Source organism: Mastomys coucha, unplaced genomic scaffold, assembly GCF_008632895.1.
Source record: "Mastomys coucha isolate ucsf_1 unplaced genomic scaffold, UCSF_Mcou_1 pScaffold22, whole genome shotgun sequence".
Taxonomy (NCBI): domain Eukaryota; kingdom Metazoa; phylum Chordata; class Mammalia; order Rodentia; family Muridae; genus Mastomys; species Mastomys coucha.
This window is the reverse complement of record NW_022196905.1, coordinates 162,627,641-162,652,430: the sequence shown is the minus strand read 5'-3', so window position 1 is coordinate 162,652,430 and position 24,790 is coordinate 162,627,641. Positions and strand designations below refer to the sequence as shown.

The window sequence follows — 24,790 nt, the reverse complement described above, 5'->3', positions numbered from 1 at the left end:
GGGACCCCTAACTCCACAGGCAGAAGTCTTAGCGCTGGCCTTCAAAGTGTACCATGGGAGAGATGATAAAGCCCACAAACAAAAATACCATATGCTGGCAAAGGCTGTCCGACTAGCCCCAGCCACTACCCCGGACTCATGGTCTCCTAAGACTCAGAGACCATCAGGTACCTGCTACGAATGTGGTAAACAAGTTCATTGGGAAAAAGCCTGCCCTAACTTTTGCAAGCCAAGAGGGCCATGCCCTAGGTGCCATCAAGAGGGACATTGGGCTGTTGATTGCCCTCATGTTACACAGAACAGGGGGACATCACTCCCAGATAACCCTCCAACTGATCTCCTAGGCTTGGCTATGGCCAACTGAGGAGGCCCAAGCTCCTCTGGCCCAACAACTGCCATCACTAGCAGAGAGCCCCAGGTAGATATCTTGGTATTTGGGTAGCCCATCTCCTTCTTCTTGGACACTGGAGCCACTTACTCAGTCCTGACGGAGTTTTGGGGACCCACTTCTCCTTCTTGTTTTCCTATTGTCTGGGTAAGAGGACAACCTTACTTCCCTCTCCAGACCCCACCACTTAGTTGCATTTTTAGGGGTGTACCTCTCACCCATTCCTTTTTGGTAGTGCCAACATGTCCTGTCCCCTTATTGGGAAGGGATCTTCTAGCTAGGCTGGGATCCTCTATTTCCTTTGCTCTCCACATTCACCTAAACCCAGGCTCGCTAGCAGTTCCTCTGCTCCTTCTACTAGCCAGCCAACCTACTAGCACTAACATGCTGTATCCTTTACCAGATTCTCAGGTAGATCCCCAAGTTTGGGATGTCCAGAACCCCTCTGTTGCTAAACACCATTCTCCTGTTGTCATCCAATTACTGGACTCTACCAAGTACATAACCCAAGCTCAATACTCTCTCTCTCTACAGCCTACTCCTGAGGACTTAAGCTTCTTAAAATCTATCACTACTTCTTACAAAATCTGTCAGAAGTCTGACCCCAACTCAAGATATTATAGCATCCCTTTTCCTATCCATCAGGCCAGAGGTTTCCTTCCTGGAACTGACTGGCAACTTGACTTTACCTACATGCCCACTGTCAGGCATGCAAAGTACCTCCTGGTCTTGGTGGACACCTTCTCGGGGTGGGTAGAGGCTTTTCCCACAACTAACAAAAGGGCTCAGACAGTCTCTGATCTCCTCCTCCAAGAGATCATCCCCCGGTTTGGTGTCCCAGCTTCTCTCCAATCAGACAAGGGTCTTGAATTTACTTCCTAAGTCTCTCAAATCCTATCTAAGGCCCTAGACCTCCCCTGGCATTTTCACATTCCTTATCACCCTCAATCTTCAGGTAAGGTAGAAAGAACTAATCTCTCTTTAAAAACCACTCTTGTTAACCTGTCACAGGAACTTCACCTTGATTGGGTAAAACTCCTACCTCTGGCTCTTTTCAGGTTATGTGCTCTCCCAAAGAGACCTCTCCTCATCTCTCCCTTTGAACTCATATATGGACATCCAGTCTTAACTCCTGGTCTTTCACCTAAATGCTCTCCCCTCCCAGACCATCTACTTACCCCATTACTTTGCCACCTCCGTTCTCCTATGGAACTTTGTTGACCACCATCTACCTCAGCCATAAACTGTCTCCTGTCCACTTACCTATCAACATTGGAGACCAAGTCCTTCTATCCCCTCCAGGTCATCGGCCCTCAACTCTTTCTCAAATGGAAGGGCCCTTTTAAAGTAATTCTTGTGACCCCTACAGCTGCTAAACTCAAGGGATTCTCTCATTGGGTCCATCTGTCTCACCTCAAACCTTTCATTCCTCCACCTAAAAATGACTCTTCTTCATACACATCAATCTTAACAAGACTGTGCTCTGTTAAATTCCAGAGGACAACGAGATCATCTACCCTGTCCCCAATCCCAGAAAATGAGACTCCACTCCGGCAGCCGAGCTCGACCTCACTGGATTAGACATGGGTTTCTCATCCTCCTCCTGCTGTTTATTTCTATCCAGGGAAGCCCTTATATCTGGAGATTCAAGGTTCAAGAACCCCCCACAGATAACAAACAGTCTTTCCAAATAGGGTCAGGAAACTGCTCCATAGCGAAATGCCAGGAACCAATCCAAATTGCTATCATCCCAGTATCTGTAATCCCATCTAAATATTATGATCTCCATACTTGCTTTCTCTTTGACCAGACAAAAGATTATTGTAGAAAATGGCCAGACGAATAGGGGGGCTGCCCATATTGGTCTTGTCAGATACATATACTAAGATCACAGATCAATCATTTCTTTTATCAACATCGCAAGATGCTCTTTTTCTACATACAAGACCCATGGGATTCCAGGTGAGAGACAGGAGTTGTTGATAAGCTCTATCGTAAAAATCATCCCTGAGCCCCAGTAAGTACCATCCATATTCAGAGAAAATATGTCTCAATTGCCCAACCCCTGGATATCGGAAAAGTAGCGGAGATAATCAAACACTCCTCTGAGGTCCTTATCTCTTTGACATCACCCCTCATAAATGGCACTAACTTGTCATTTTGCCTTTTACTTCAGACCTTGACCTTGGCATACCAACTCCTTAACGTCACCAGACCTGGATGCTTTAAGGATTGCTGGTTATGTGTACCCCCTGGAACTAGCTCACAATTTTTACTTACAGTGTCTCCAGTGATACTGCCAAGTAACGTTACTTCGCCCTTTGTCAGCTGCCCTGGCTCCAGTGTCGCCATGACTCCATACCTTACCTCTGTCCCTCTCTTTGACATGAAAACCTGTTTTAAGGCCTCTGGGACTCATTCAGTGGGAATGCTGAGCTCCCTAGACTGCAATAGAATCATAACCCTTGATATATCATCTCTGTCACAATGCCCTACAATCCAAAACACGTCAATTCTTTGTGGCACTCAGACATATCATCGTCTACCTGCTAGCTGGCAGGAGCTTGCACATTAGTACTTCTTTTCGCTGAACTGGGAGTAATCCAGGGAAATGAGCCCCTGCCAATCCCAGTTGTAGATATGATAGCTGCCCAACATAAGAGGGCAGTTCAAGTTGTGCCACTCTTGGTTGCTACGGGAATAGCCATAGGAGTTGGTACTGGAGTTGCAGGGATAACAACTTCCATGATCCAATATAATACATTCACTTCTCAGTTTCAAGGCAATTTTCAAAAATGTCTGAAACTGTGCTTACTATCCAAAAACAGATCAATTCTTTGGCAGCTGTGGTGCTTCAGAACAGACAGGGACTACATATACTATATCCTGACAGCTAAAGAAGGTGGTCTTTGCCTGTTCCTCCAAGAAGAATGCTGTTTCTACATCAACCAATCCCGGATACTCTTATTACAGGATTACCAGCCACTGCCCACAGATGAGCCACTGTCCACAGAGGAACCTGATGCGAACGTTTACCAAGTGGATCCCAATGGTGAAAGCCAGCTACCCCCCATTGACAATGCCCCTAGACAGCAGGAAGTAGCTTAAGAGACATGATGCCCTTGTTCTCTTTTCACCATAGGCTTCCCCTTCCCTTCTTTTTATAATATCAAAAAGGGAGGTATGTTAGCATCCAAAGCCTGTGGCGACTCATGGGTGGGTCTCAGAGACCTGTTGCCAGAGCAACAGCCGCCATATTCCCAGAATATATTGGGCTCACCTCCCACCTTTACCTGCAGCCACTACATCAGAACCCATATATATACGGGGAACATTCCTACATCTTGCTCTCTCTCTCCCTCCTTTCTTTCCACACTACTGTCCCCTCTCTCCCTCTCAATTAAACCTCTTACACATGGAACTGTTTGGGCCTACCTAGTGTGTGGAATGTTCTGACGCGACCCACCGTTCTAACACATCACCTATTTTCCATGAAGTATTGGCACCAAACCTTGGTGTATAAGACTTGCTTAGTGATAACTTGATTCCTAAGTATCTTACAATGGAAATCCAAAGTAAAAATCAACTTTTTTGATAGTTTCTAATGTCTAAAATCCAGTCTTAATCTCATACTTCATACTTCCCCCCTCCCTTTTTTTTTTACATTCATCTAAATGTCAGACAGAGTGTTTCTGTGTCTCATGGAACACAGATGCTCCTCTGTTAACCAGAACCCATCAACAAGACTACTGAAATTATGTTCCTCTCTATATCATTTCTATCTAATGCAGTTTGAGGTCTTTGCTTCATTCATCATTTCATGTTCTCTCTTACTTGTCTAGCTCCCTCTCTTGAGTTGTGTATTCTTTTTTATTTTGTTTACCTAATGTCAAGGATGAAATACAAACTAGAGCCTGAAAAGCTGCTTCAGCAGATAGGAGTGCATACCGCTCCTGCAGAAGACCTGAGATAAGTTCCTAGTATCGTATCAGGCAGCCATATGTGCCTACAACTCCATCTCTGAGAGATTAGATGTCCTTTCATGGCCTCTGTGGCTACTGTACTGCCTGGTACATACCCATACACACATCCATACATGTGCACATAATTTAAACAGATATAAACCTTTTCCACAAAATAAAATATAGGCAGATTTTGGGAAGCTGTGATCCATGACCTCCCTAAGCTATGAGCCTAATTATCCCTGTAGATGGTTTAAGGGTATTCTGTAGAGGGAGGAGGAAAGGATGAGGCTTAGAGGCTGGGATGGTTATTCTGAGGGATTTTCTAGAGTAAGTAGAGACTCTGTTCTTTAAATATAAAGACTTCTAAATGAATACCTTTTTTCAGATAAGAATCAAACATTCTTCATGTTATTAATTTTAAGCTACCTATAAGAAACTCATTTCATAATCTTAAGCTTAGCACCAGGAGTTAGGAAATGGAAGTCAGGTACTGCAGATCAGCTCAGAGTAAGTCCACACTAGGCTCCTTCAAGTTAAAAAGAGTCCTTGGTTTGTTTCAGCAGTCACACAATACACACTGTTAAAATGTGTTTAGAATCAAGAAAGAAAAAAAGGAAGGCAATAAGTGGGAGGGAGAGAGAGAGAGAGAGAGAGAGAGAGAGAGAGAGAGAGCAAGAGAGAGGCAGAAAGACAAAGAGACAGAGACAGACACATACAGAGAGAAAGAGACAAAGAGGGGGCTTGAGAGATGGCTTAGTTGTTAAGAGCATTTGTCTACTCTTCCAGAGGTCCTGAGTTCAATTCCTAGCAACCACATGGTGGCTCAAAACCATCTGTAATGAGATCTAATGCCCTCTTCTTGTGTGTCTAAAAAGAATTACAACGTACTCAGATACATAAAATAAATAAATAAATCTTAAAAGAAAGAAAGAGAGAAGGAGAAAGAAAGAAAAAAGAGAGAGAGAAAGAAAGAAAGAGAAAAAGAAAGAAGGAAAGAAAGAGAGAAAGAAAGAAAGAAGGAAGGAAGGAAGGAAGGAAGGAAAGAAAGAAAGAAAGAAAGAAAGAAAGAAAGAAAGAAAGAAAGAAAGAGGCACACACACACACACACACACACACACACACACACACACACACCAGGTAGGGAATCTGTCTTTCATTTCACTTTGGGACCACCCTATTCCCCTGCCTCACCTGCAAGTGGAGACAGCAGCACCAGGAGAAATGCAAAGAGAAGGTAATGGATCCTCATGACTGAAGCCTGGTGAGGTGCAGAGACGTAGAGGGACTTTAGCTCAGTGCCTTATATAGGACCAGCTGCTGCCTCGTGCATAGGAATCTACACTGACTAGAACCCCAGTAATTACAGTTATGAAACACAGAGCACCTCATCTCTCTTGTCAAGGAGTGGCCTTTTGGGAGCACATTCAGTGTGATGATTTCCTCCTGCACTGCCCACCAAGAGCAGCTTTCTGCTCTACTTCTTAGGTGGGAGGGACCCATGCTGTCCTGGAACAGACTTACCAATTACAATTGAACCTTACTTGCCTATAACTCATACATTGACTTGGTCATCTCAGAGTCTGGCAACAGGCTTAGGCCTCAGTGGGGACTAATTTCACCTAGATCCCTGTGGTCTTGGGAACATTCAGCAGCTGGATACAACAGAATGTGAGCCAAGTCAAGGTCTCCAAGCTTTTTGAGGGCAGTACATGGGCCTAGTCTCATAGATTCCTCCAAGTTCCTGCTCAATGGTGACTCTCATTTACTACTAAAAGCCTCCAGCAACCTAGCATCCAGGCAATGCGATGGACATGGGGTCAGATAGGTATGCTGATTCATTATGTCTCAGAGAAAGCAATGAGTTGATAACATCTTACCTGAACATAGGGTCCCATGCCCACCTAGAAGAAATTCGTGAGTACCTGGTTCTAGCCACGAGGTGATGAGCATATAGGATCTCAGCCAAGCCAGGTATAGCAGTGAATAGCCTGTAATCTCACTTACTCAGAAGGTCTAGGCAGGAGGGTCATTTGAGCTACATAATAACTCTTGTGGTCAGCCTTCAAAAAAAAAAAAAAAAAACTATGTCTCAAACTGGTGTGACGTAAAGGCATTCTAGAAGAGGCCCTTCTGTTGGATAGTACTTGCCTACCACACACTAGGCTCATGGGTTACTTCCTAGTATCATGGGGAAAAAAATTTTTGTTTGGAGACAAGACTTCTCTGTGCAGTCAAGGCTATCATGGAGCTTACTCTGCAGTCCAGGCTGGCCTCAAACTCAGAGATCCACCTGTTTGCTTCCAAGTCCTGGGATCAAAGGCGTGCACCACCACCTAATAATTTAAAAAAAAATCCTGAATCCCAGAACTTCAACAAACCTTTCCCTAATTGTCTCATCTTAGGTTTCTTTAGGGAAAATTCCCTCGTACAGCACAGACCTATTGATACACATGAAAAAGTATCTGGTCAGTATTTCTAGACCACCAGTTTTACAAGTAGGATTTCACTAGCCACTGATTCACCCCACCCCACCCCGGGTCATTTTAAATCTAAATATGCACTTTGAATTAGGCAGTGTGACTATTTACTCATAGCCTTCACTTTACTTTTGAAGAAACAATCCTAAGGAACTCTCATAATGTAGGGAGAGGCTTTGTTGGGCTTAGAGGTTGCAAGAAGGTAGTGGTTCCCACATGAACATGCTTAGCATTAATTCTAACTCATCCTTTTCTGGATGACTCAACTCCCTCAATTACTATTAAAACAATGCTCTGTCATTTTAAGATCCACCCACACGAGTGTGATTTTTCCCATAAAGTCCTGTCGCAATCCCAGGGAGCAGCCAGTAGCATCTTTCCTGGATGCCATCTATCCTGGTTTGAACTCTTTGTATGAGGTAGGCCTTGATTTAAAAAGGAAGCAAAGATCATCTGAAACACTTGGGGTGAGGGGAGGGAAAGTGAGAGAGCAGGCATTGCCCTTTCTCCTCTTCCTTTGAGGACAAATACATCAAGGAGATGGTGACACCAGCCTAGCTGTTGAGGGCAGTGGGCTGAATGTCTCTTCAAGAACTCTTGTGGCTGCAGCTCATGCTTCTCCCTCTTCCCTGGGCTAAGGTGACTTCTTATGGCTATATTCATCCTACTAAGTCCACTTGAAAGAGATCTCTAGACAGGGTTTTTTCCCTCAAAGGCAGAATGACCACTGGTCGTTCTGGAAGACCACACAACCATCATAAACAAGGACCCCTCTCTAAAACCTGGAGATGAGATTGCACAGCTTTTGGAGTGACAACATGTGTAAAACCTAAATGAGTTTTAGTTTCCTATGAGCTTCATGCAGTTGGTACAATAGTAACCAACAAAGCTTCGAGCTTGGGGAGCATAGACTCAGGCCCTTCTCTTTTAAAGGGAGATAAAGACCACACCCAACACCTCTCATGGACATCAGACAAAGGAAAACAGAGTCTATATCTCATTAGAAGTGACTCAGCCACCCAGCAATGGGAAAACCCACTGCTGGGCTTTCAGTCTTTTGGGGATGTGATTTCAGAAAATAAAACTTCTCAGCATGATGGTTTCACTGTTTCTTTTTAAAAGTAGTTTTAAAAATACATCAAAGAGATAGTGTTACCATTTTAAAAGAAGACCTATTGATACACATGAAGAAGTATCTTCTTTTTCTGACTGGGTGGGGGGCCCCCAAACCAGAAGGAGGGTGGTGGTTGGTGTGGCCCAGGGTGCCTTCATCTTGGCCTTTTCTTTTCTCTTAATTTGATACTCTGTAAGTGAAGTACAATGAGACAACGAGCAAGCACTGCAAAGACGGCACATTTCTGGAGACAGAGTACACAGACTTGAGCCCAGATGGCAAGGCTGACTTGGCCATTCAGGGCATTTCAGGAACAGCCTAGGAATGCCAGGGTCCCAACTGGTGATGGTCATGGTAGTTGTAACCCCAGCTCTGGAGAAAAAAAATGGTCTCCATATGGGCCAACCTTGGAAGGTTTATTTATTTATCTACCAATGGAAATATCCCAGAATATGTGCACAAATGTTCTTTCTGACCTGAGCTCTGGGCTGGGATACAAGGAGTGCCCTCCTCAGACTAGATGTGACTATGTAAAGGGGCAGGGAAACACCAGGGCGCTGACAACTCTTACAGGACCTCAGAAACTTCAAGGGCTCGGTACAATCTCTGATGTGGGGATTAAATGTATGGAGAGTTGCAGTCCACATCAAAGAATGTCTTCTTATGACACTTCAGGTAATTCCATTGTTAACAAGACTTTAACTTTCACTTTTCCTTCACAGCCAAGATGCAGTAACTGGAAACAACGGCGGAGTGGGAAACACAGCATGGAACTGAGTTTACCCACACGAAGAGTAAACAGAAATGTTAAAACCCCACTGTGTACATTTTCACTGCAAATTAAATTCAAGAGCCGAAGAAATGGCCTAATGGTTAAGAGAACTTGTCTATCTCTTGTGTAGGACCCAGGTTTGGGTCCCAGCACCAATATGGTGGCTTACAAACATCCATCACTCTAGGAGATCTAATCCACTCTTCTGATCTCTGTGGTCATATGGTTCACAGATAGACATGCAGGTAAAGTATTCACAACATAAAATAAAATAAATGAATTGTAGAATCAAATAAGTGAAATTAAATTCATATATACACAAAAGTGAGACATTTAAATGATTAAATACTAGAATCCACATAAGAATCACCATCTTCAGGGTGTATGTGCCAATGCTTGTATGCCAGCCTGATACATCTGCAGCACCATTCCTTCACTTAAGGTTCAGGAAACATCACCAAAAAAGGGGGTGAAAAAACTGTGAGAACCAGAGGACCAGGACATCAGCTAGAACATTGTATCTTCTATATATGACAAGGAAGCTACACCCAGGAAATCTCAATAATACGATTACCTAAACAAGTGCTGCACTTTGACAATACTAATTAGCTTTTCAATATGGAGGTGGAAAATCTCACAAGGCCCCACCCCTAGAGGAAAAGGTAATGAATGTCTGCTGAGAGTGGCTGAATCTTCTCCAGAAATGAACCCTCTTATAGGTTATCCAGTTCCAAGTCAATTCGCTCTAAACACATACACACATGAGCAACACTGAATGAACCGAGAAGGCTGCATTTGTATATACACATGTGTATATTTATATAACAATAATAATTAAAGAAGGAGTCATAAATTTTAGGAGAAGTCAAAGAAATGGAAATGATGTAAACACAGTACTAATATATAAAATTATCAAGAAAATTCAAATTATTTTTTAAAAAATAATCAGCATTTCTAGATATAGAAATATCTTTGTTTCATAATAACTTGTCTTAATATTTCCATGGCCTGCAAAAATACCCTTCACTCCCCCATAGTACATCACCTGATCTTAATAAAAAAGTAACTAAGTTGCCCAGAGTAGGTGTGAATGATTCGAAGTGTGTGTAAATGATCTAAGAAATGAATTTGTAAAAATGTTGGCCAGAAAAGTTACTTACCAATAATTAATATATTCCACTACGGACATATTTTTCCAAATTTATAACAACTAGAATAGCTCATCACTTACAAGCCTGTGCTGTTAGTCCTCTAAGGCTCTTATTTTATTGCATTCCACAAGTTATAAAGTGTTAACAAAGAATAAAGTTTTTTTTATCTTCTTGTCCTTGTTATAAGCTCCTTCCCTGGACTCTTGCCTAGATGGATATATTTGTGTTTAGGACGGAGCATTGTCAATCTGTAGCTGGCTCTATTCTGATCATTTGAATATGACTCATGCCATTTAATTCACAAACCTGACAGAGACTCAGTTTTATACACGAAAACCCCAGGACCTGGAAAAGTTAGAGACACCTGAGGTTACCTAGCTACTGAAGTGACAGGGCTGCCACTGGAAAATAAAACCAGCCTGTCTTCAAAGTCTTTGCTGCTCATCCCCCATTCAATGACCAAGGTGTCCTGGTAACTTTGCACCCTCATTTGAAGCACGGAGCAGGGAGGGTACTCTACCTAACACCAGCCTTACCTGGCACTGCCATCAACCAGTCCCCTGAGCGGATAGAGAGCAATGAATTTGCCGGTAATCAGATTATAGGCTACTGCCACCTTGTGGTGAACCTTTGTCCATGTCCCCCCTTAAGATGGTCAACCTTGGCTGCTTATCAAGTTTGATGACTTCGTCTTTGAATCATCCTGCCATCACCTCTCAAGTACTAGGATTACAAGCATGCGCCGACACACCTAGTTTTAGTCAGTGCCGGGGAGCGAACCCAGGGTTTTATGCATGCCAGATAAATGCTCTACCAACTGAGCTACTTCTTCTACAGCTGTAATTCACCACATGTTTTTATTCAGCTATTTATTGTTCATCTCTGGAAGTTACACCTGATCCTTTATACGCTTCATCTTCCTCCCCAGGAACATTTTTACTCTAGGCCTTGCTTAGGATAACTCTTTTATACCTCTGATAGCTAATTCTAGTGTCTCAGCTAATTCTAGGTCCCATCTTACTGCACAACTTTTCTTCTGGTAGTGGGCTGTATCTTCCTCCTGCTTCTCTGTCTCTCATTTCTACGGCAGTTAGCATCTTGGATGACTTGGACTGTTGAGTGATGGATTTGACCATCTCCTTTAAAGGTGAGCTGGGCTCAGATTTAGATTGTTCTCAGATGACTTTCAAAAATGGTTCTGAAAACTTGTCGGTGAGCAGCAGAAATCTTGGTAAAGAATTTGGTCGTGTCACTACCCTTCTTTAGCAAGGTGGAGCTCTCTCTCCACTTTGCTGGTGGGAATGTATTTTCCAGCCCCGTACTCTCCCAAAACATCCACACTGTCTTTCCTGTGTTTTCGTTTTGTTCTAAGTGACCAGTGTCACCACTCACCCAAGGACTGAAGTTCCCTCTTCCATTCCAGTGTAGCTCTCAAACACTGTGTCTGCCTGAGACCCTATTCTTCTTTCCCTACCTCTGAAGGCAATTGGGGGTATATCACACATCTGAGTTTGTCTCAGTGGCTTCCTGATGCAGCATTGCTTGCTGATCTTGTGACTCGGCCTCCCTGTGTCTTAGCCTAGAAACTGCCCTGTGATAAAGGGCCTTCCATTCTCTTTATCACAGGTCTGCACTGGTAGTTATTTAGTCTGGAAACAGCCTTTTATGTCATCCTTTTTGTTGTTGTTGTTGTTGTTGAAAGATGAGTTCTATAAACTTTGTGAGACAGAGTGGTTTTTCTGCCCCTCCTAAGAGCCCAGTTATCCTGTCTGTGCACCCCTCTAACAAGGTGCTTCCTGGGTATACCTGAATGACACTATATCAACATCTAGAGAACAACAAATAAAGTGAAAGCAGCTCTAAGCTGTATGAATGCCCTTAGACTCTAAGCATGCTTGTTAATCAGTTGCACAGTCAAGATACTAAATGTCTAGAAACGGAATTCAAGGCTGCACTGTTAAGAATTAACAAATCATACAACAAAATGTGGAAGGTGACAATATGTTAATGTCCACAGCTCAAAAACAACTGAATGCTTCTTGTGGGGGTGTGAGTGGCAGAGGACTCAGTTTTCTTTAAAGGTCTGCATACTGGGAGTTTGACCATGCTCAAGTGAGAATACAGGTAGCACAAATAGGACTTGTGTTTCTCCTTCTCCTCCTCCTTCTTCATCATCATCTTTTTGTGGGGGATCACAAGGGTGAGGGCAAACCTGGGAGGGCTGGGAAGTGAGTGTGATTGGGGTACATAGTGTGAAATTACCAAATAATCAATAAAAATCATCACCTTGAAAAAAAAAAACAAGCAAGAGTTGTAGATAGAGGACTTAGTCAGACTTTGTGGCAGGCACATGTAGGGAAAGACTGCCCCTAATTAGGAAGCTTGCTGTTTTGATAACGAAGAGACTGTAAGACAGCTCTAGGGGGGTACATTATAGTTGAGAAATGTGTGGGTAGAGTGTGTACCAGACAAGAGGCACCAGAGTAAAGGCCAGAGCAGCAGGAAATCCTGTTTCTCTGAACAAAAGTTTCAGAAGGGGTTAAAGTTGACTTAGGGTGAACTAGTATTTTAGTTTCAGGAAAATGCACCTGGGCAGAAGCCCAGAAAGTTCAAAACATCTATAGTTAAGTCCCGGGTGCAGGGGGTGATTAACATCTATAGTTAAGTCCCAAAGGGGGATTAACATCTATAGTTAAGTCCCAAAGGGGGTATTTCAAGAGATAATAACTCCACTTTTTTTTTTCGAGACAGGGTTTCTCTGTATAGCTCTGGCTGTCCTGGAACTCACTCTGTAGACCAGGCTGGCCTCGAACTCAGAAATCTGCCTGCCTCTGCCTCACAAGTGCTGGAATTAAAGGCGTGTGCCACCACCACCCAGCTATAACTCCACTTTCAATGGAGTATAAAATGTACAAATTATAGGTTGCCTATATGTATGTGCACTCCATATATCCACAATATTAACACACATGTTACACACACAGGCATGTACACTTGTGAAAACACTCTTGCACACACACAGTGCATACACACACATGCACACACATCCTATTGGCATCCTTGGCCTTGGGAAATGAGCTTAGGCATCTTGTGCACCGCTGCAGAGATGCTGCTTCATTCAAATCAGACTGAGTCTAGTGACTTCCCTAGTTGTCTATTTGCTAACGATGAGCAGAATGTTCAAAGAGATTCAGCTGTTAGTTTCTTAAAAACTATATATTAACTTGATTTTACTTGTATACATTTCCAGGAGGGTCTCCCTGCACAGTGGGCGACATTCTCATTTTGAGGAGGGCCTCCCCACCCTCACCCTGCAGAGCCGGCGACATTCTCATTTTGAATCATGGTCTTCTACTTCTTTTTCCGGCAGCATTTTTGACCTCTTTTAGAACATCGCCCTATTTGTTCTTCCTTTGCAAGGCAGTTCAGTACAGCACACCGGCCACCTCTTACTCTGCAGAAAAATTTTCGGAGGGTTTTTGGTATGAATGCATCCCCTGCAAGAGGAAAAGAAAAGAATGTTTTAGGAAAGGGGCATTAGAAAGGCACTGGATCTAGCAAACTGTGCATCACTGAATTAGTTTCATTTTCCATTTGTTTCTCTTTTCCTATAAAATTACAAGTAAAGTTAAAGGCGATCTAAGGAGGAAACAAATGTCTCTGTGGGCTGCATCTCAGCTGTGAACACACAGTGGCCTGGTCTCTAAGCCTCCCATAAGAACTGGGGGCTGAGGCTACCATCATCCGTAATACCTTTCAAGCAGCCCAGTGTGTCTCTCTCTGCCTCCAACCACTAAGCCCATAGGAATAGATAGTGGTTTGGGATAGTGGTTGGGGTTTCTGTCAGAATGAAAATCTCACATCAGTTTTCTATAGTCTCATTAATAGCATTCCAGTGATGAGGCAGGTGGAGAGTTGGCATCTATGGCAGTATTTAGTCTTTTAACACTTTACAGGACAGACGCAGAAGCCTGCATTCAGGCTCTTACTGACTGTTGTTGGAAGAAACCATTGGTGATGTTTGTTTTTCATTCAGCAAATCCACCTGACTTCATGCTCACCCAGAAGAACACAGAATACCAGACTAAATTACATGTTATGAACCCTTTCCACCCCTTATTTCCCAACCCCTCTTACCTGGAGCAGGCACCAAGAACAAGATGAGGAATACAAATAGCAGATAATGAAGCTTCATAGTTGACTGCTTCCCAACAAGCTGAGACTGGGCCAAAACGTGTGCTTGTCCACCTATATAACAAGGTAAGCCATGAGTACAATTCTTGTAATGTCGCCATGATGACAGTATGACATATTTCCTGACATGACTTTCCAGTGTTTCTCACCGCAAAGAACACACCCACTCACCCAGGAGCTTGAAAGCCTGGTGGGTGTAGTCAAGCTTGTTGGAACTCTCTTGAGGTCATCCAGGTCCTGGGCATGTTTCCAGATCAATTTCTGGCTGTGGGTACAGATAGAACTGATATGGATAAGATATTCAAGGTATTTCTTTTTAGGGATAGCTTGGGACTGAATTGCCTTTGAATACAACCCTAAGGTTTCTGTATCTATCAAAAATCCCAAGAGAGACTTGAGAGTCTTCTGAGAACCAAATCAGTTAAACTTTGGACATACTCAGAATTGAGAGACAGAACTAGAATTTAGGTAGTAAAGACAAGAGGAAACTTGGACTATATAGAAAAACCTTTGCTATGGGTGTTCTCTAGTTTAAATAAAACCTGTCTTGTATTTCATCGGTTGTCTGAAAACTACCTAGATTCATGAGTTGGGGTGTTTAATTTTATCACACACACACACACACACACAGAGAGAGAGAGAGAGAGAGAGAGAGAGAGAGAGAGAGAGAGAACCACAATGATACATACTCATCTTCTCTCAGTACCAGAGAGGCTTACAAAGATCCTGAACACTTCTAGGTATTCTTTACCTATGTGCTTTTAAAGAAGGCCAAGGTTCAGTTAATTCTACTAGATATCAATTCAGAAGCTGAAAAATCAATAGATTCTTGACTAATACAAATAAATACTGAGGAATCCTATTACCATTTTATGTTTATTGATAATCTATTCAGTCAGATGATCAAGTCACCACAGAGATCCCAGCTGTGGCAATGTGTCAGTGCAACTATAGTCGATCCAAGGTCCTGGGTGTGTTAGTTCTAGGATGGAATGGGTTCAGAATACTGGGTTCAGATACCTAGGATGGGAAGACAAACAAAGCTAGTTTTCTTCTCTCGAGGATCTTAAAGTGTGCTCAAGCCTATGAGCAGATGTTGAACTATAGCGTAGGTGTGGACAAGTAAGAGTAGCACATACTTAAGAACAGGGCTGCACAAATGTAAAAACTAGCGGCTCATGCTGAGAAGTAGATTCAGATCTATAGATTTAGGAATATGTAGGAGCTATAGACACTGTCTTTTTAAAACCTAGTTTTCCTCTTACATGGTGGACAATCTGTCCTCATCTTCTCTCTTTGCCTGATATGGATGGAGAACAATATCAGTGCCCAAAATTCAGTGGTGTTTAACCCTTCAGTGTGTATTCCTACACACAAGATACAAAACCTCTGAAAAGCCTTCGGTCTGACGATGACACAGGGTATAAAGACAGTGGGAAATGTTTCGAAATGGAGGAAATAGATGAGTGTCGAGTGGGCTGGGTGTTGGCTTGGCAGTATAACTATATCTTATATAATACAAAAACACACAGAAACTGTCCCGGGTGTCAGAGAATGGACGATCCTATCACTCCACTAAAAATGGAGGTGATTCATTTTTCCATGTGGTAAAACAGATTCTACAGGTGAACCTTTGGCTATGACATGGGCCATTTAAGACTGAGAGGCCTCTCTAAGGTGCCACGATTGTCTCAGAAGAGGTTCGTTAGGAATAGAAGTCACTTTTCCTTGTTAACCCCTGTACAAGTTCTGTTTGTTCTGCTTTGTGTCTTCCTGTGGTCTCATATCTCTCAATGCCATCTTGGCTGTGCTCAAAGATTTAGAAGATAATAGTTTCCCTTTCAGACAGTTGGAAAGCTAACTCACAATAGCAGAGGCAGATTAGGGAGATCATGGGTTTTGTTTCACACTGTGTAACTGAGTTGTGTGACAACACCAGGCTGTATGAGCCAACAGCTTGTGCCACCATCAGGCCGAAGGCCTTTCAGAGGTTTTGTATCTTGTATGTAGGGATACTCACCGCAGGCTCTATGGCTTAAACACCACTGAATTTTGAACACTCATATTGCTCTTCATCCACTATATCAGCGTGAGAGAAGCAGAGAGAGAAGGTGAGGGTGGAGTATCCAAAGCAGGGAGAAAAAATGTATCACAAAGGATCCCTGGCTCATCCTGAGTCATAGGACTCACATTATGGCATAGTCAATAGTGCAGGCAGTCACACAGGCATGATTTTTGTCCTCAGAAGCAAGATCACAGAGGTGGGAAGCACAGAAGCATTTGTGGAAACAGCGAATAGTGGCCAAGATTTGGGACAAGTCTGTATTTGATTTAGTTAACAAAGCTTAGTATGGTGGGACTAAAGCTAAAATTCAAGTTACCTAGAATTCTGATCTAACCAATAATTCCTTACATGAAGACAGAGGAGACAACCCAGAACGGTGTACCAAAAGGCTTGTGTTTACATAATCTCCCTGTAAATAATGCTATCCAGTGACTGTTGGAGTTGACCCCTGTGGGATGTTCTACTCCACCTAGAAGCATTCACTGGGTCTGGAACATTCTGCCCTCTGGTCCTCACAGCAAAGACGTGGTCCAGAGCAGAATCTCACAGCTTAGGAACTTCTGTAAGGGATAACAGCCCTACACAGGCAGGGCAGGTCCCTAGCTCTTGTTAAGGATGTGGTCAAGCCCATTCATGTGTTACAGCAGTCTCACAGGGAGTCAACGAGGCTCAGACTTCATGGAATACTATAGTTTTCCTCTACTACCACTTCTGAACCTCTTCTTATAAGAGTGAATGTACTAAGTCTGAAGAGCTGATATTTTCAGGGTGGACCACCTGGAATTGTATAACCAACTAGAGGGCTTTTTATTCAAGGAGGACTATTTTCTTCTACTCTTAGAATTCCTTAGTTGTCTGTAGTTCTTGGTCTAGGATTGGATCCCCATGAGATTTTTCCCTTGCATGTTAGCATCTGTGTTGTTGTTGCCTTTCTTCAAATCTTGTTTGGGTAGCTGTATTGTTGAGACTTCATTGACATACCTTCTCTGTTCTTTCTAGAACAGAGATTAGGCTTACGGTGAAGGTCTCCTTTCAAATTTCCATGCACCCACAATATCCTACTCTGATATCTAGCAGACACATATGCTGCTTGGATTTCAAATGAGAGATGAGATTAACAAAGCTAACTTATATTCACACTGGTCACAAACCCCACACATTGCCAGATCACCAGTCCAAACCCTCAAATTGCCCTCCAGGGCTGCCTTTCCAGAAAGCATCGTGCTTTGCTTATATTGCCTGAACAAGTCACTGCAGGAAGAACAGAGAAAACCTAAACTGCATGGAGTGGTGGGGCCTCTGGGGACTACAGGGAGTAGAATCTGAAGACTGTGTTGTCCAGAGGCCAAGGCCAGTGAATACTATGTACAGAGATGAGAGACCAAATCACTGTAGAGAAGGTCCAGGGTTCCCTGGGTAATCTGGGCAAGGGCATACTACTGTTTATATGCACACTCAAGTGTATTTCTATCAGGAAAAAGAAATTAGTGTCCCCTGAATTAGTGCAGTAAGGAAACAGTTAATTCATAGGGCACAATTTTGAGAAAAGATGAAAAGGGCCTGTACAGGCTTCTAAAAATTGGTTCCTTCTGTTTGTTCACTGGCCAGGACTTGTGATCAAGATGAAAAAGCAGAGGTCTGCCACACAGAAAAGAGATAAGGCATGCATGACTCAAAATACTGGGAGATGAAGTGGTGCCAAACCCCAGATTCACTCTGCAGCAGCTGCTTATGCCCTATGGTTCTTGTAACAGTGGAAGGGACCGGGTCCTACTGATAGATTCTGAAATACAGAAGCCTGAGTGAATGTCAGAGGCCCCTGATGCATGCACAAAGAACAGATTCAGGGAAGCCCTGCCTAGGGACCCATGATTCCCTAGTCTTGGTATTAGCAGCTGGTCCTGAATGCATCCACAGCAGGACTGCATTTCCTAGCACAGTTTCTTTCTATGTGGTTTAGCTTAATGGGGCCAGAAGCCACCACTGTTGCCCAGCTATATCTCCATACACGTTCTTGGTCAAAAAATTTTTTTACCCATTCTTAATTCTGTTTGTCTCAGAGAGTAATCTTCTTTTGCAGATGTGTTTCTGTACCCCAGGGGCCCAACTCTGAACCATTGCTTCATTGCTTCTCTATTCAATATCTCTCTCTCTCTCTCTCTCTCTCTCTCTCTCTCTCTCTCTCTCTCTCTCTCTCTCTCTCTCTCTCTCTCTCTCTCTCTCCCTCCCTCCCTCCCTCCCTCCCTCCCTCCCTCCTCTCTCTCTCTATCTATAGAGGACTTTACCCATAAGTATATGTATATACCTATCCTGTACTCAACCAATTACCCATAAACCTACTGTTTCCTGACATCTGCCTCAATAGGACAAGTTTTCCCAAGTTTTCCTTTTAAACTTCAACAGTGTTTTTACATATTCAATACAGTGGCTTTTTTGCCTAAGCACCTTACTTGATTGACCTATGGGGTATAATATTCATGCCTGAAGCCACCCCTCTAGCTCAACTCAACACCCAGAAAGCATTTAACACACCTTCCCTAGGGACCTTAGGAACTGAGACTGTACAAGGATCAAACATAAATACTATTCAGTATTTGGGATCTGTGTCCATCACTGTTTCCAAGTTAGAGGATAGAAACCAATCTCTGTGGGTACAGAGATTGATGTGGTTGCTGCTTTTACTTCTTCATGGGATGCCTCCTCTTTCTCCTATCACCAATCTTGGTAAGTGTTAACATCTTTAAGAATTTGAATCTTTTTCTTTTCCTGGTCTTGTCGTCCTTGCCAGTCTTTAATCAAGTACATACCATACACAATGCTAAGCAATATAAATACCTTGATTCCACTGGAATCATTCAATAGGTTGATAGAGTTAAATGTATTTTACAGGTAAGTAAATGGAGGCTTAGAGAAGATGATAAAATACCCCACACTCTCAGAGATGAAGTTTTCTATGCTTCCCCTCATTGCCACACACATATTGGCATATGGTAGAGACTGTTTCCCAACTTTTCTGATTGGCTTCCACACCTACTTGATGATTAGCTGCTTGGTATCTGGCACCTCTCTTTTACTTCAGCTAGTGATAAATCCGTTTGTTTGTTTATTTGTTTGTGAATGACACCTGAACTTTCCAATTTTCTTGGTTACAGAATCTGGAACTTCAAGCCCTTTTTAAAATCCTTCTTGTTTTCTAATATTTCAAGTGCAATCACTTACTGTATCCATATGACTGTTTCTACATGGTGGTTTGCACAATCTTCAGAGCCTGTCTGAAATATCAAGTCTTAGTGACCCTGTCATCATGATTAAAAGGGACCCCTCAGTACTGTGTGCCCACTCAGAGCACAGCTTGTATGACAATTGGGCTTTTTGCCAATTTCACAGTGGGTATATTATGTTACTTGTAACCATTTCTGATAATCTGTGTAGATACGGTCTTTTTGTTTGTTTCTTTGGATTCATGAGAAAGTAACGTCCTATTTTTTTCCCTTACTCTTCAAAATACAGGAACATTTTGAAACCTCAGACATTCCAAGACAAATATTATTAAGAACAACTAATTCCTAGGCAGGAGTGGGGGCAGGGGGAGGGTAAATAAAAGGACCTTATTCAGATAATGAAAATCACAGAATATTTACAGCAGTACATCAAGAAGAAATAAGCTTACAGGTAAACAGATGTAGAAAGCAGGCTAGATGGTTGTGGAAATGAAGACCAGGAAACCAAGCAAATCGAGAAGCTGTCATATTCCAGTGCCAATGCAATAAACACAGGAACATGAGAGTTAGAGTCATGTAGAGGGAAGAAGCTTGAGTTAAAGAGGCATTGAAAAGAAGCAGGCTGCAAAGACTTCCTGGCTTCTACTTAATGACACAGGGAAGACGAGTGTAGGGAGTACAGCTTAGAGTAAGCACTGGAGAAACAATGGAAGGAGATGAATGGCACCTGATCACCGGTTCAGCTGGAGTAGATGTTGTCTGACAATCCAGTGATCTTTTTGCTCTTCTGTGGAGCCCTCCTTCCCAAATCTTCCAATATTCTGAGCATTGTTCAGGCCCTGATCCTGAGCTCTTGTCTCTCAGTGAATAGAAACCATCTTTAAGAGAGGCCTCATGTACTTTGCATCCTCCACCAATAGAATCTATCCTTATGCTCCTTACAAATCCTTTCTCCCCGCTCCCATGACCATCGCCCTGAGCTATGTTTGTCAGCCAATAGAATTCATTCTTATTGTAAAGGTCACAGATACTTCGCTACTTTGCTAGGAAGTTCCTAGGTAGCTATGCCTAAAGCTTTGTTGTGAGAGCCTGAAGTCTGACTGTGTTTAAAATGTGCAAGAGGATCAGACTCTGGAGAAGTTCTAATCCAGTCTGACTGACCAAGTCCAGCTGTACCAAGTTTTCATTATCATCTCCTCGAGTTTTGTTTCCCTCCGGGCCATGATACCCACAGGGACCCCATAAGAGATGAGGATACCCTTAGGGAGTATAATTCGGGTGGCACTTGTCAAATGGTAAGGGACCACATGACCCTGAAAGAGAGAGAGCCAGGATGAAGACACCTTCCTTTTTTGTTTGATAACTTGACACTTGCATATAATGTATTTTGATCAACTCCATCCCCATCCCCTCACTATAGTTCATATGTTCCTTTTCATCAAAAATCATAGAATGCCAGTATGTGCATGGGTAAACGGCCATCTACTGAAGCACAGGTATTCTCTTCCGTGCCTCAACCCTGAAAATAACTGACACACCTCTTCCGGTAGCCATCAACTGCCAATAGCACATTAGCCCGAGGTGGAACTTAGTGACTGCCTCACTCACCCATGCTGAGATTTTGTCTGGCTTGATCTTGCACAGTCTTTCTGTCACAGCCGTTTTTAACATGCTCAAACTAGTTTAAGAATTTGAAACGTAGCAGTGATGTAGATATGTCTGTCACAGTTTCCCAATTCACATCCAACCCCGCAGGGGCTGACTCCTGACTCTTAAGACTGAACAAGTGAGGAATAATACATCAAATTCTATATAAGGTTGACCAAAGGAGGTTCTATACATCTACCAGGGATCGGATCAGGCCCAGGGGGACGAATGCACAATGGTGCTCTTTGGTTTGCACTGTCTCTCATCAGATCATCCAGCTGCATTTTACAACACAGTCCCAGAGAGACCTCATCTGGAACCAATTTTTGCCAACAACCTACACATCCACTGAAAGAAGGCAAGAGATTTTGTATGTGTGTGTGAATTCCCAAGAAGGAAAGAGATTTAAAAGCATAAATGTTTCTTATAATCTTGAAGTCAACTCATTAATAGGCTGGGGACTAGAATCAGGAAAATCATGTATCCAAAGGCAAAAGGTGGGACCCCTGAGAATATTTTTATTTAAATTATTTATTTTTTGATATGTTTTTTATTAGATGTTTTCTTTATTTACAATATCTTCTTTCCCAGGTTCCCCTCCAAAAAAAAAAAAAAAAAAGAAAAGAAAAAAAGAAATAAAATAAAATAAAATAACCAAAAACAAAAACAAACCCCTGTTCCCTCCCCCCTCCCCCTGCTCACCACCCCACCCCCTCCTGCTTACTGGCCCTGGCATTCCTCTATACTGGGGCATAGAACCTTCACAGGGCCAAGGTACTCTCCTCCCGTTGATGATCTACTTGGCCATCCTCTGCTATACACATGCTGCTAGAGCCATGAGTCTCCCATGTGTACTTTTTGGTTGGAGTTTTAGTCCCTGGGAGCTCTGAGGGTACTAGTTTGTTCATATTGTTGTTCGTCCTAAGGGGCTGCAAACCCTTCAGCTCCTTGGGCCCTTTCTCTAGCTTCTTCATTGGGGACCCTGCACTCAATCCAATGGATTTGAGCCTCTACTTCTGTATTAATCAGGTACTGTCAGAACCTCTCAGGGGACAGTTATATCAGGCTCCTGTCATCCAGCACTTGCTGGCATCTACAATAGTGTCTAGATTTGATGACTGAATATGGGAAGGGTTCCCAGGTGGAGCAGTCTCTGAATTATCCTTCCTTCAGTCTCTGCTCCATAGTTAGTCTCTACAACTTCTTCCATGGGTATTTTGTTCCCCCTTTTAAGAAGGAATGAAGTATCCACACTTTGGTCTTCCTTGTTTTAGAGTTTCTTATGGTTTGTGGTTTGTACTTTGTGTATTCTGATCTTCTGGGCTAATATCCTGGGCTGTCACCTGAGTTTTTTATCCTAGCCATTCTGACTGGTATGAGGTGGAATCTCAGGGTTGTTTTGATTTGCATTTCCCTGATGACTAAGGGTGTTGAACATTTCTTTAGGTGCTTCTCAGCCATTTGGTATTTGTCAGTTGATAATTCTTTGTTTAGCTCTGTACCCCATTTTTAATAGGGTTATTTGTTTTTCTGGAGTCTAACTTCTTGAGTTCTTTGTATATATTGGATATTAGCCCTCTATCAGATATAGGATTGGTAAAGATCTTTTCCCAATTTGTTGGTTGCCGTTTTGTCCTATTGACAGAGTCTTTTGCCTTACAGAAGCTTTGCAACTTTATGAGGTCCATTTGTCAGTTCTTGATCTTAGAGCAGAAGCTATTGGCGTTCTGTTCAGGAAATTTTCCCCTGTGCCTATTTGCTCAAGGTTCTTCCCCACTTTCTTTTCTATTAGTTTCAGTGTATCTGGTTTTATGTGGAGGTCCTTGATCCACTTGGACTTGAGCTTTGATGTTTTACTATGTATTGCATATATATGTGTGTTTATGCATGTGTATACATGAATGTACATAAATGCAACTCTCTGACTCTGTTTTTGTTGGTGGTATGTATATAATTTCCAGTTTGACCATTTTGCTTTTTAATTAACTCATAAAGGGGTACATCTCTCAGAGAGGCTAATTCTCCTTCCCTAGCAGTCATTAGTTGCCTGAAGTTTTGTCTAGTAGATGGACCCCAAGAGAATTTCTGCCTTCCATGTTAAAATGTCTATTGATACTGCCATTGGTCTGGATGAGTTTATGCAGCCATTTCTAGGAAAGGCTGCTTCATAGCAAGCTTCCTTGTGTTCTGAGTCTTACAGTCTTACAGACCTCTCTTCCAAGATGTGGTTCCTTGATCATTATTAAGGCAGGGGCTGCGACACAGATGCATTCATGAGGGCTGGACCCCACACAATCTCTGCACTGTGTCCAGGTTTGGTTTTTTGTGATACTCTCCATTTGTTGTAAAGAGAAGCTTCATTGGTTGGACTGGTTGCTGCACTAATCTATGGGCATAAGAATAAGATTTAGATTCTAGTATGGAAATTAGCTGGTCTAGGAAAGTGACAGTGATAAGTTCTTTTCTAAGGTCCGTGGCCCCATTAGCTCTGCAAAGCTTGCTAGGTTTCCAGTATGAGGCATGATTCCTTCCCGGTAAGCAGGCCTTAAAATCTAATGGATAGCAGCAGTTGGTCATTGCTTGCATGTGAGTGCGCTTATTGCACATTCATCCATCCATATCTTGCCATACTGGTAATTTTCATGGTTCACAGATGTTGCAGCTGGATAATTGCTTCTCTCTCTTGGTAGTTTGCACGGTATTTTTCTGGAGCCATAGAAGATAGACCACAGAAAAGAGACTTATAGCTCAGATCCAGTTATAATCATTCCGAGTCCTCCTAGGGCCTAAGTGCATGTAGTGTCTTCAGCAATAGGCCTTCAACCAAGGTGTACATCTATAATCTGTATGTTTTGGGGATCATTTGAACTAAGCTCACCAACCATTTGAAAGTAGGTTTCTCATAACTAGGGTTTTTAGTTTATAGTTTTACAAGCTAAACACTGCCAGCCCTAAGTAAGTGGCTTATATATAGTATGGTTTTAGGTAAATATTAAATGATACAATTCCTCATGGATTTATCAAATGATCCAGTTCTTGTTAGTCCAGAATACTTCCTCCTTATATGTTTATCTCCTTCCCACCTCCCCAAATGGAGTCCTATTCATGTATTTCAATTTTCCATATCATCTATATAAAATGCATTCTGCTATTCCTCTCCCAACTCCTCTCCCCCTAAAGTAGCTTTATACTTACCTAGTTTCTATGGTTACTCCATGTTATTTATGCTCTGTACTGGCTAGTTTTCTATCAACTTGACACAAGCTAGAGTCATTAGAGGAGGGACACACAATTGAGAAAATGTCTTCACAATATTAGGCTGTAGTCCAGTTTGTAGGCCATTCTCTTAATTAGTAATTTTAAAAAAAGGTTCCCAGCCTATTATGGGTGGGGCCATCCCTGGGCTGATGGTTCTAGATTCTATAAGAAAGCAGACTGAGCAATTCATGAGGAACAAGCCAGTAAGTAGCACTCTCCCATAGCCTCTGCATCAGCTCTTGGCTCCAGATTCATTCCCAGCTTGAATTCCTGTCCTGACTTCCTTTGATGATGAACTGTGATACAGAAGTTGTGCTTTGGTCACGTTGCTCCACCACAGCAGTAGAAAGCCTAGTGGAGACATTTATAACTGAGAATTTAGAGCTACAAACTATCAATGAAAGGGAAAGTCTTTCTGTATCTGGGTTTTCCAATATCAGCTGTTTTTGCTCTACCTATTTGCCTACAAATTTTATAATTTCATTTTTATTTGCAGCTGAATCATGCATATTTTCTTTTTTTTTTTTTTTAGATATTT

At 42.5% G+C, this 24,790-nt stretch overlaps 2 protein-coding genes across 6 annotated transcripts in view; both read right to left on the bottom strand.

Annotated features, from left to right (window-relative positions):
- The window catches only part of LOC116071202 (beta-defensin 4-like), a 9,959-nt gene extending 3,537 nt beyond the window's left edge, over nucleotides 1-6,422 (bottom strand). The window contains exons 1-2 of one of the 4 annotated variants that reach the window (XM_031342638.1): nucleotides 6,276-6,422; nucleotides 5,545-5,611 (exon numbers count right to left, since the gene is read on the bottom strand). In XM_031342638.1, the coding sequence (XP_031198498.1) occupies nucleotides 5,545-5,602 (58 nt within the window). In that variant the 5' untranslated portion in view covers nucleotides 5,603-5,611; nucleotides 6,276-6,422. Of the gene's footprint in view, nucleotides 1-5,544; nucleotides 5,612-6,230 lie in introns of all 4 variants that reach the window. The other 3 variants (XM_031342639.1, XR_004110761.1, XR_004110760.1) reach the window with 3 other exon arrangements.
- Nucleotides 6,423-13,064: 6,642 nt separating this feature from the next.
- Nucleotides 13,065-24,790, bottom strand: part of LOC116071201 (beta-defensin 14) — a 25,574-nt gene continuing 13,848 nt past the window's right edge. Inside the window, exons 1-4 of one of the 2 annotated variants that reach the window (XM_031342636.1) lie at nucleotides 20,886-20,925; nucleotides 14,233-14,326; nucleotides 14,005-14,115; nucleotides 13,065-13,364 (exon numbers count right to left, since the gene is read on the bottom strand). In XM_031342636.1, coding sequence (XP_031198496.1) covers nucleotides 13,219-13,364; nucleotides 14,005-14,062 — 204 coding nt within the window. In that variant the 5' untranslated portion in view covers nucleotides 14,063-14,115; nucleotides 14,233-14,326; nucleotides 20,886-20,925 and the 3' untranslated portion in view covers nucleotides 13,065-13,218. Of the gene's footprint in view, nucleotides 13,365-14,004; nucleotides 14,116-14,232; nucleotides 14,327-20,885; nucleotides 20,926-24,790 lie in introns of those variants that run through there. The other variant, XM_031342637.1, reaches the window with a different exon arrangement.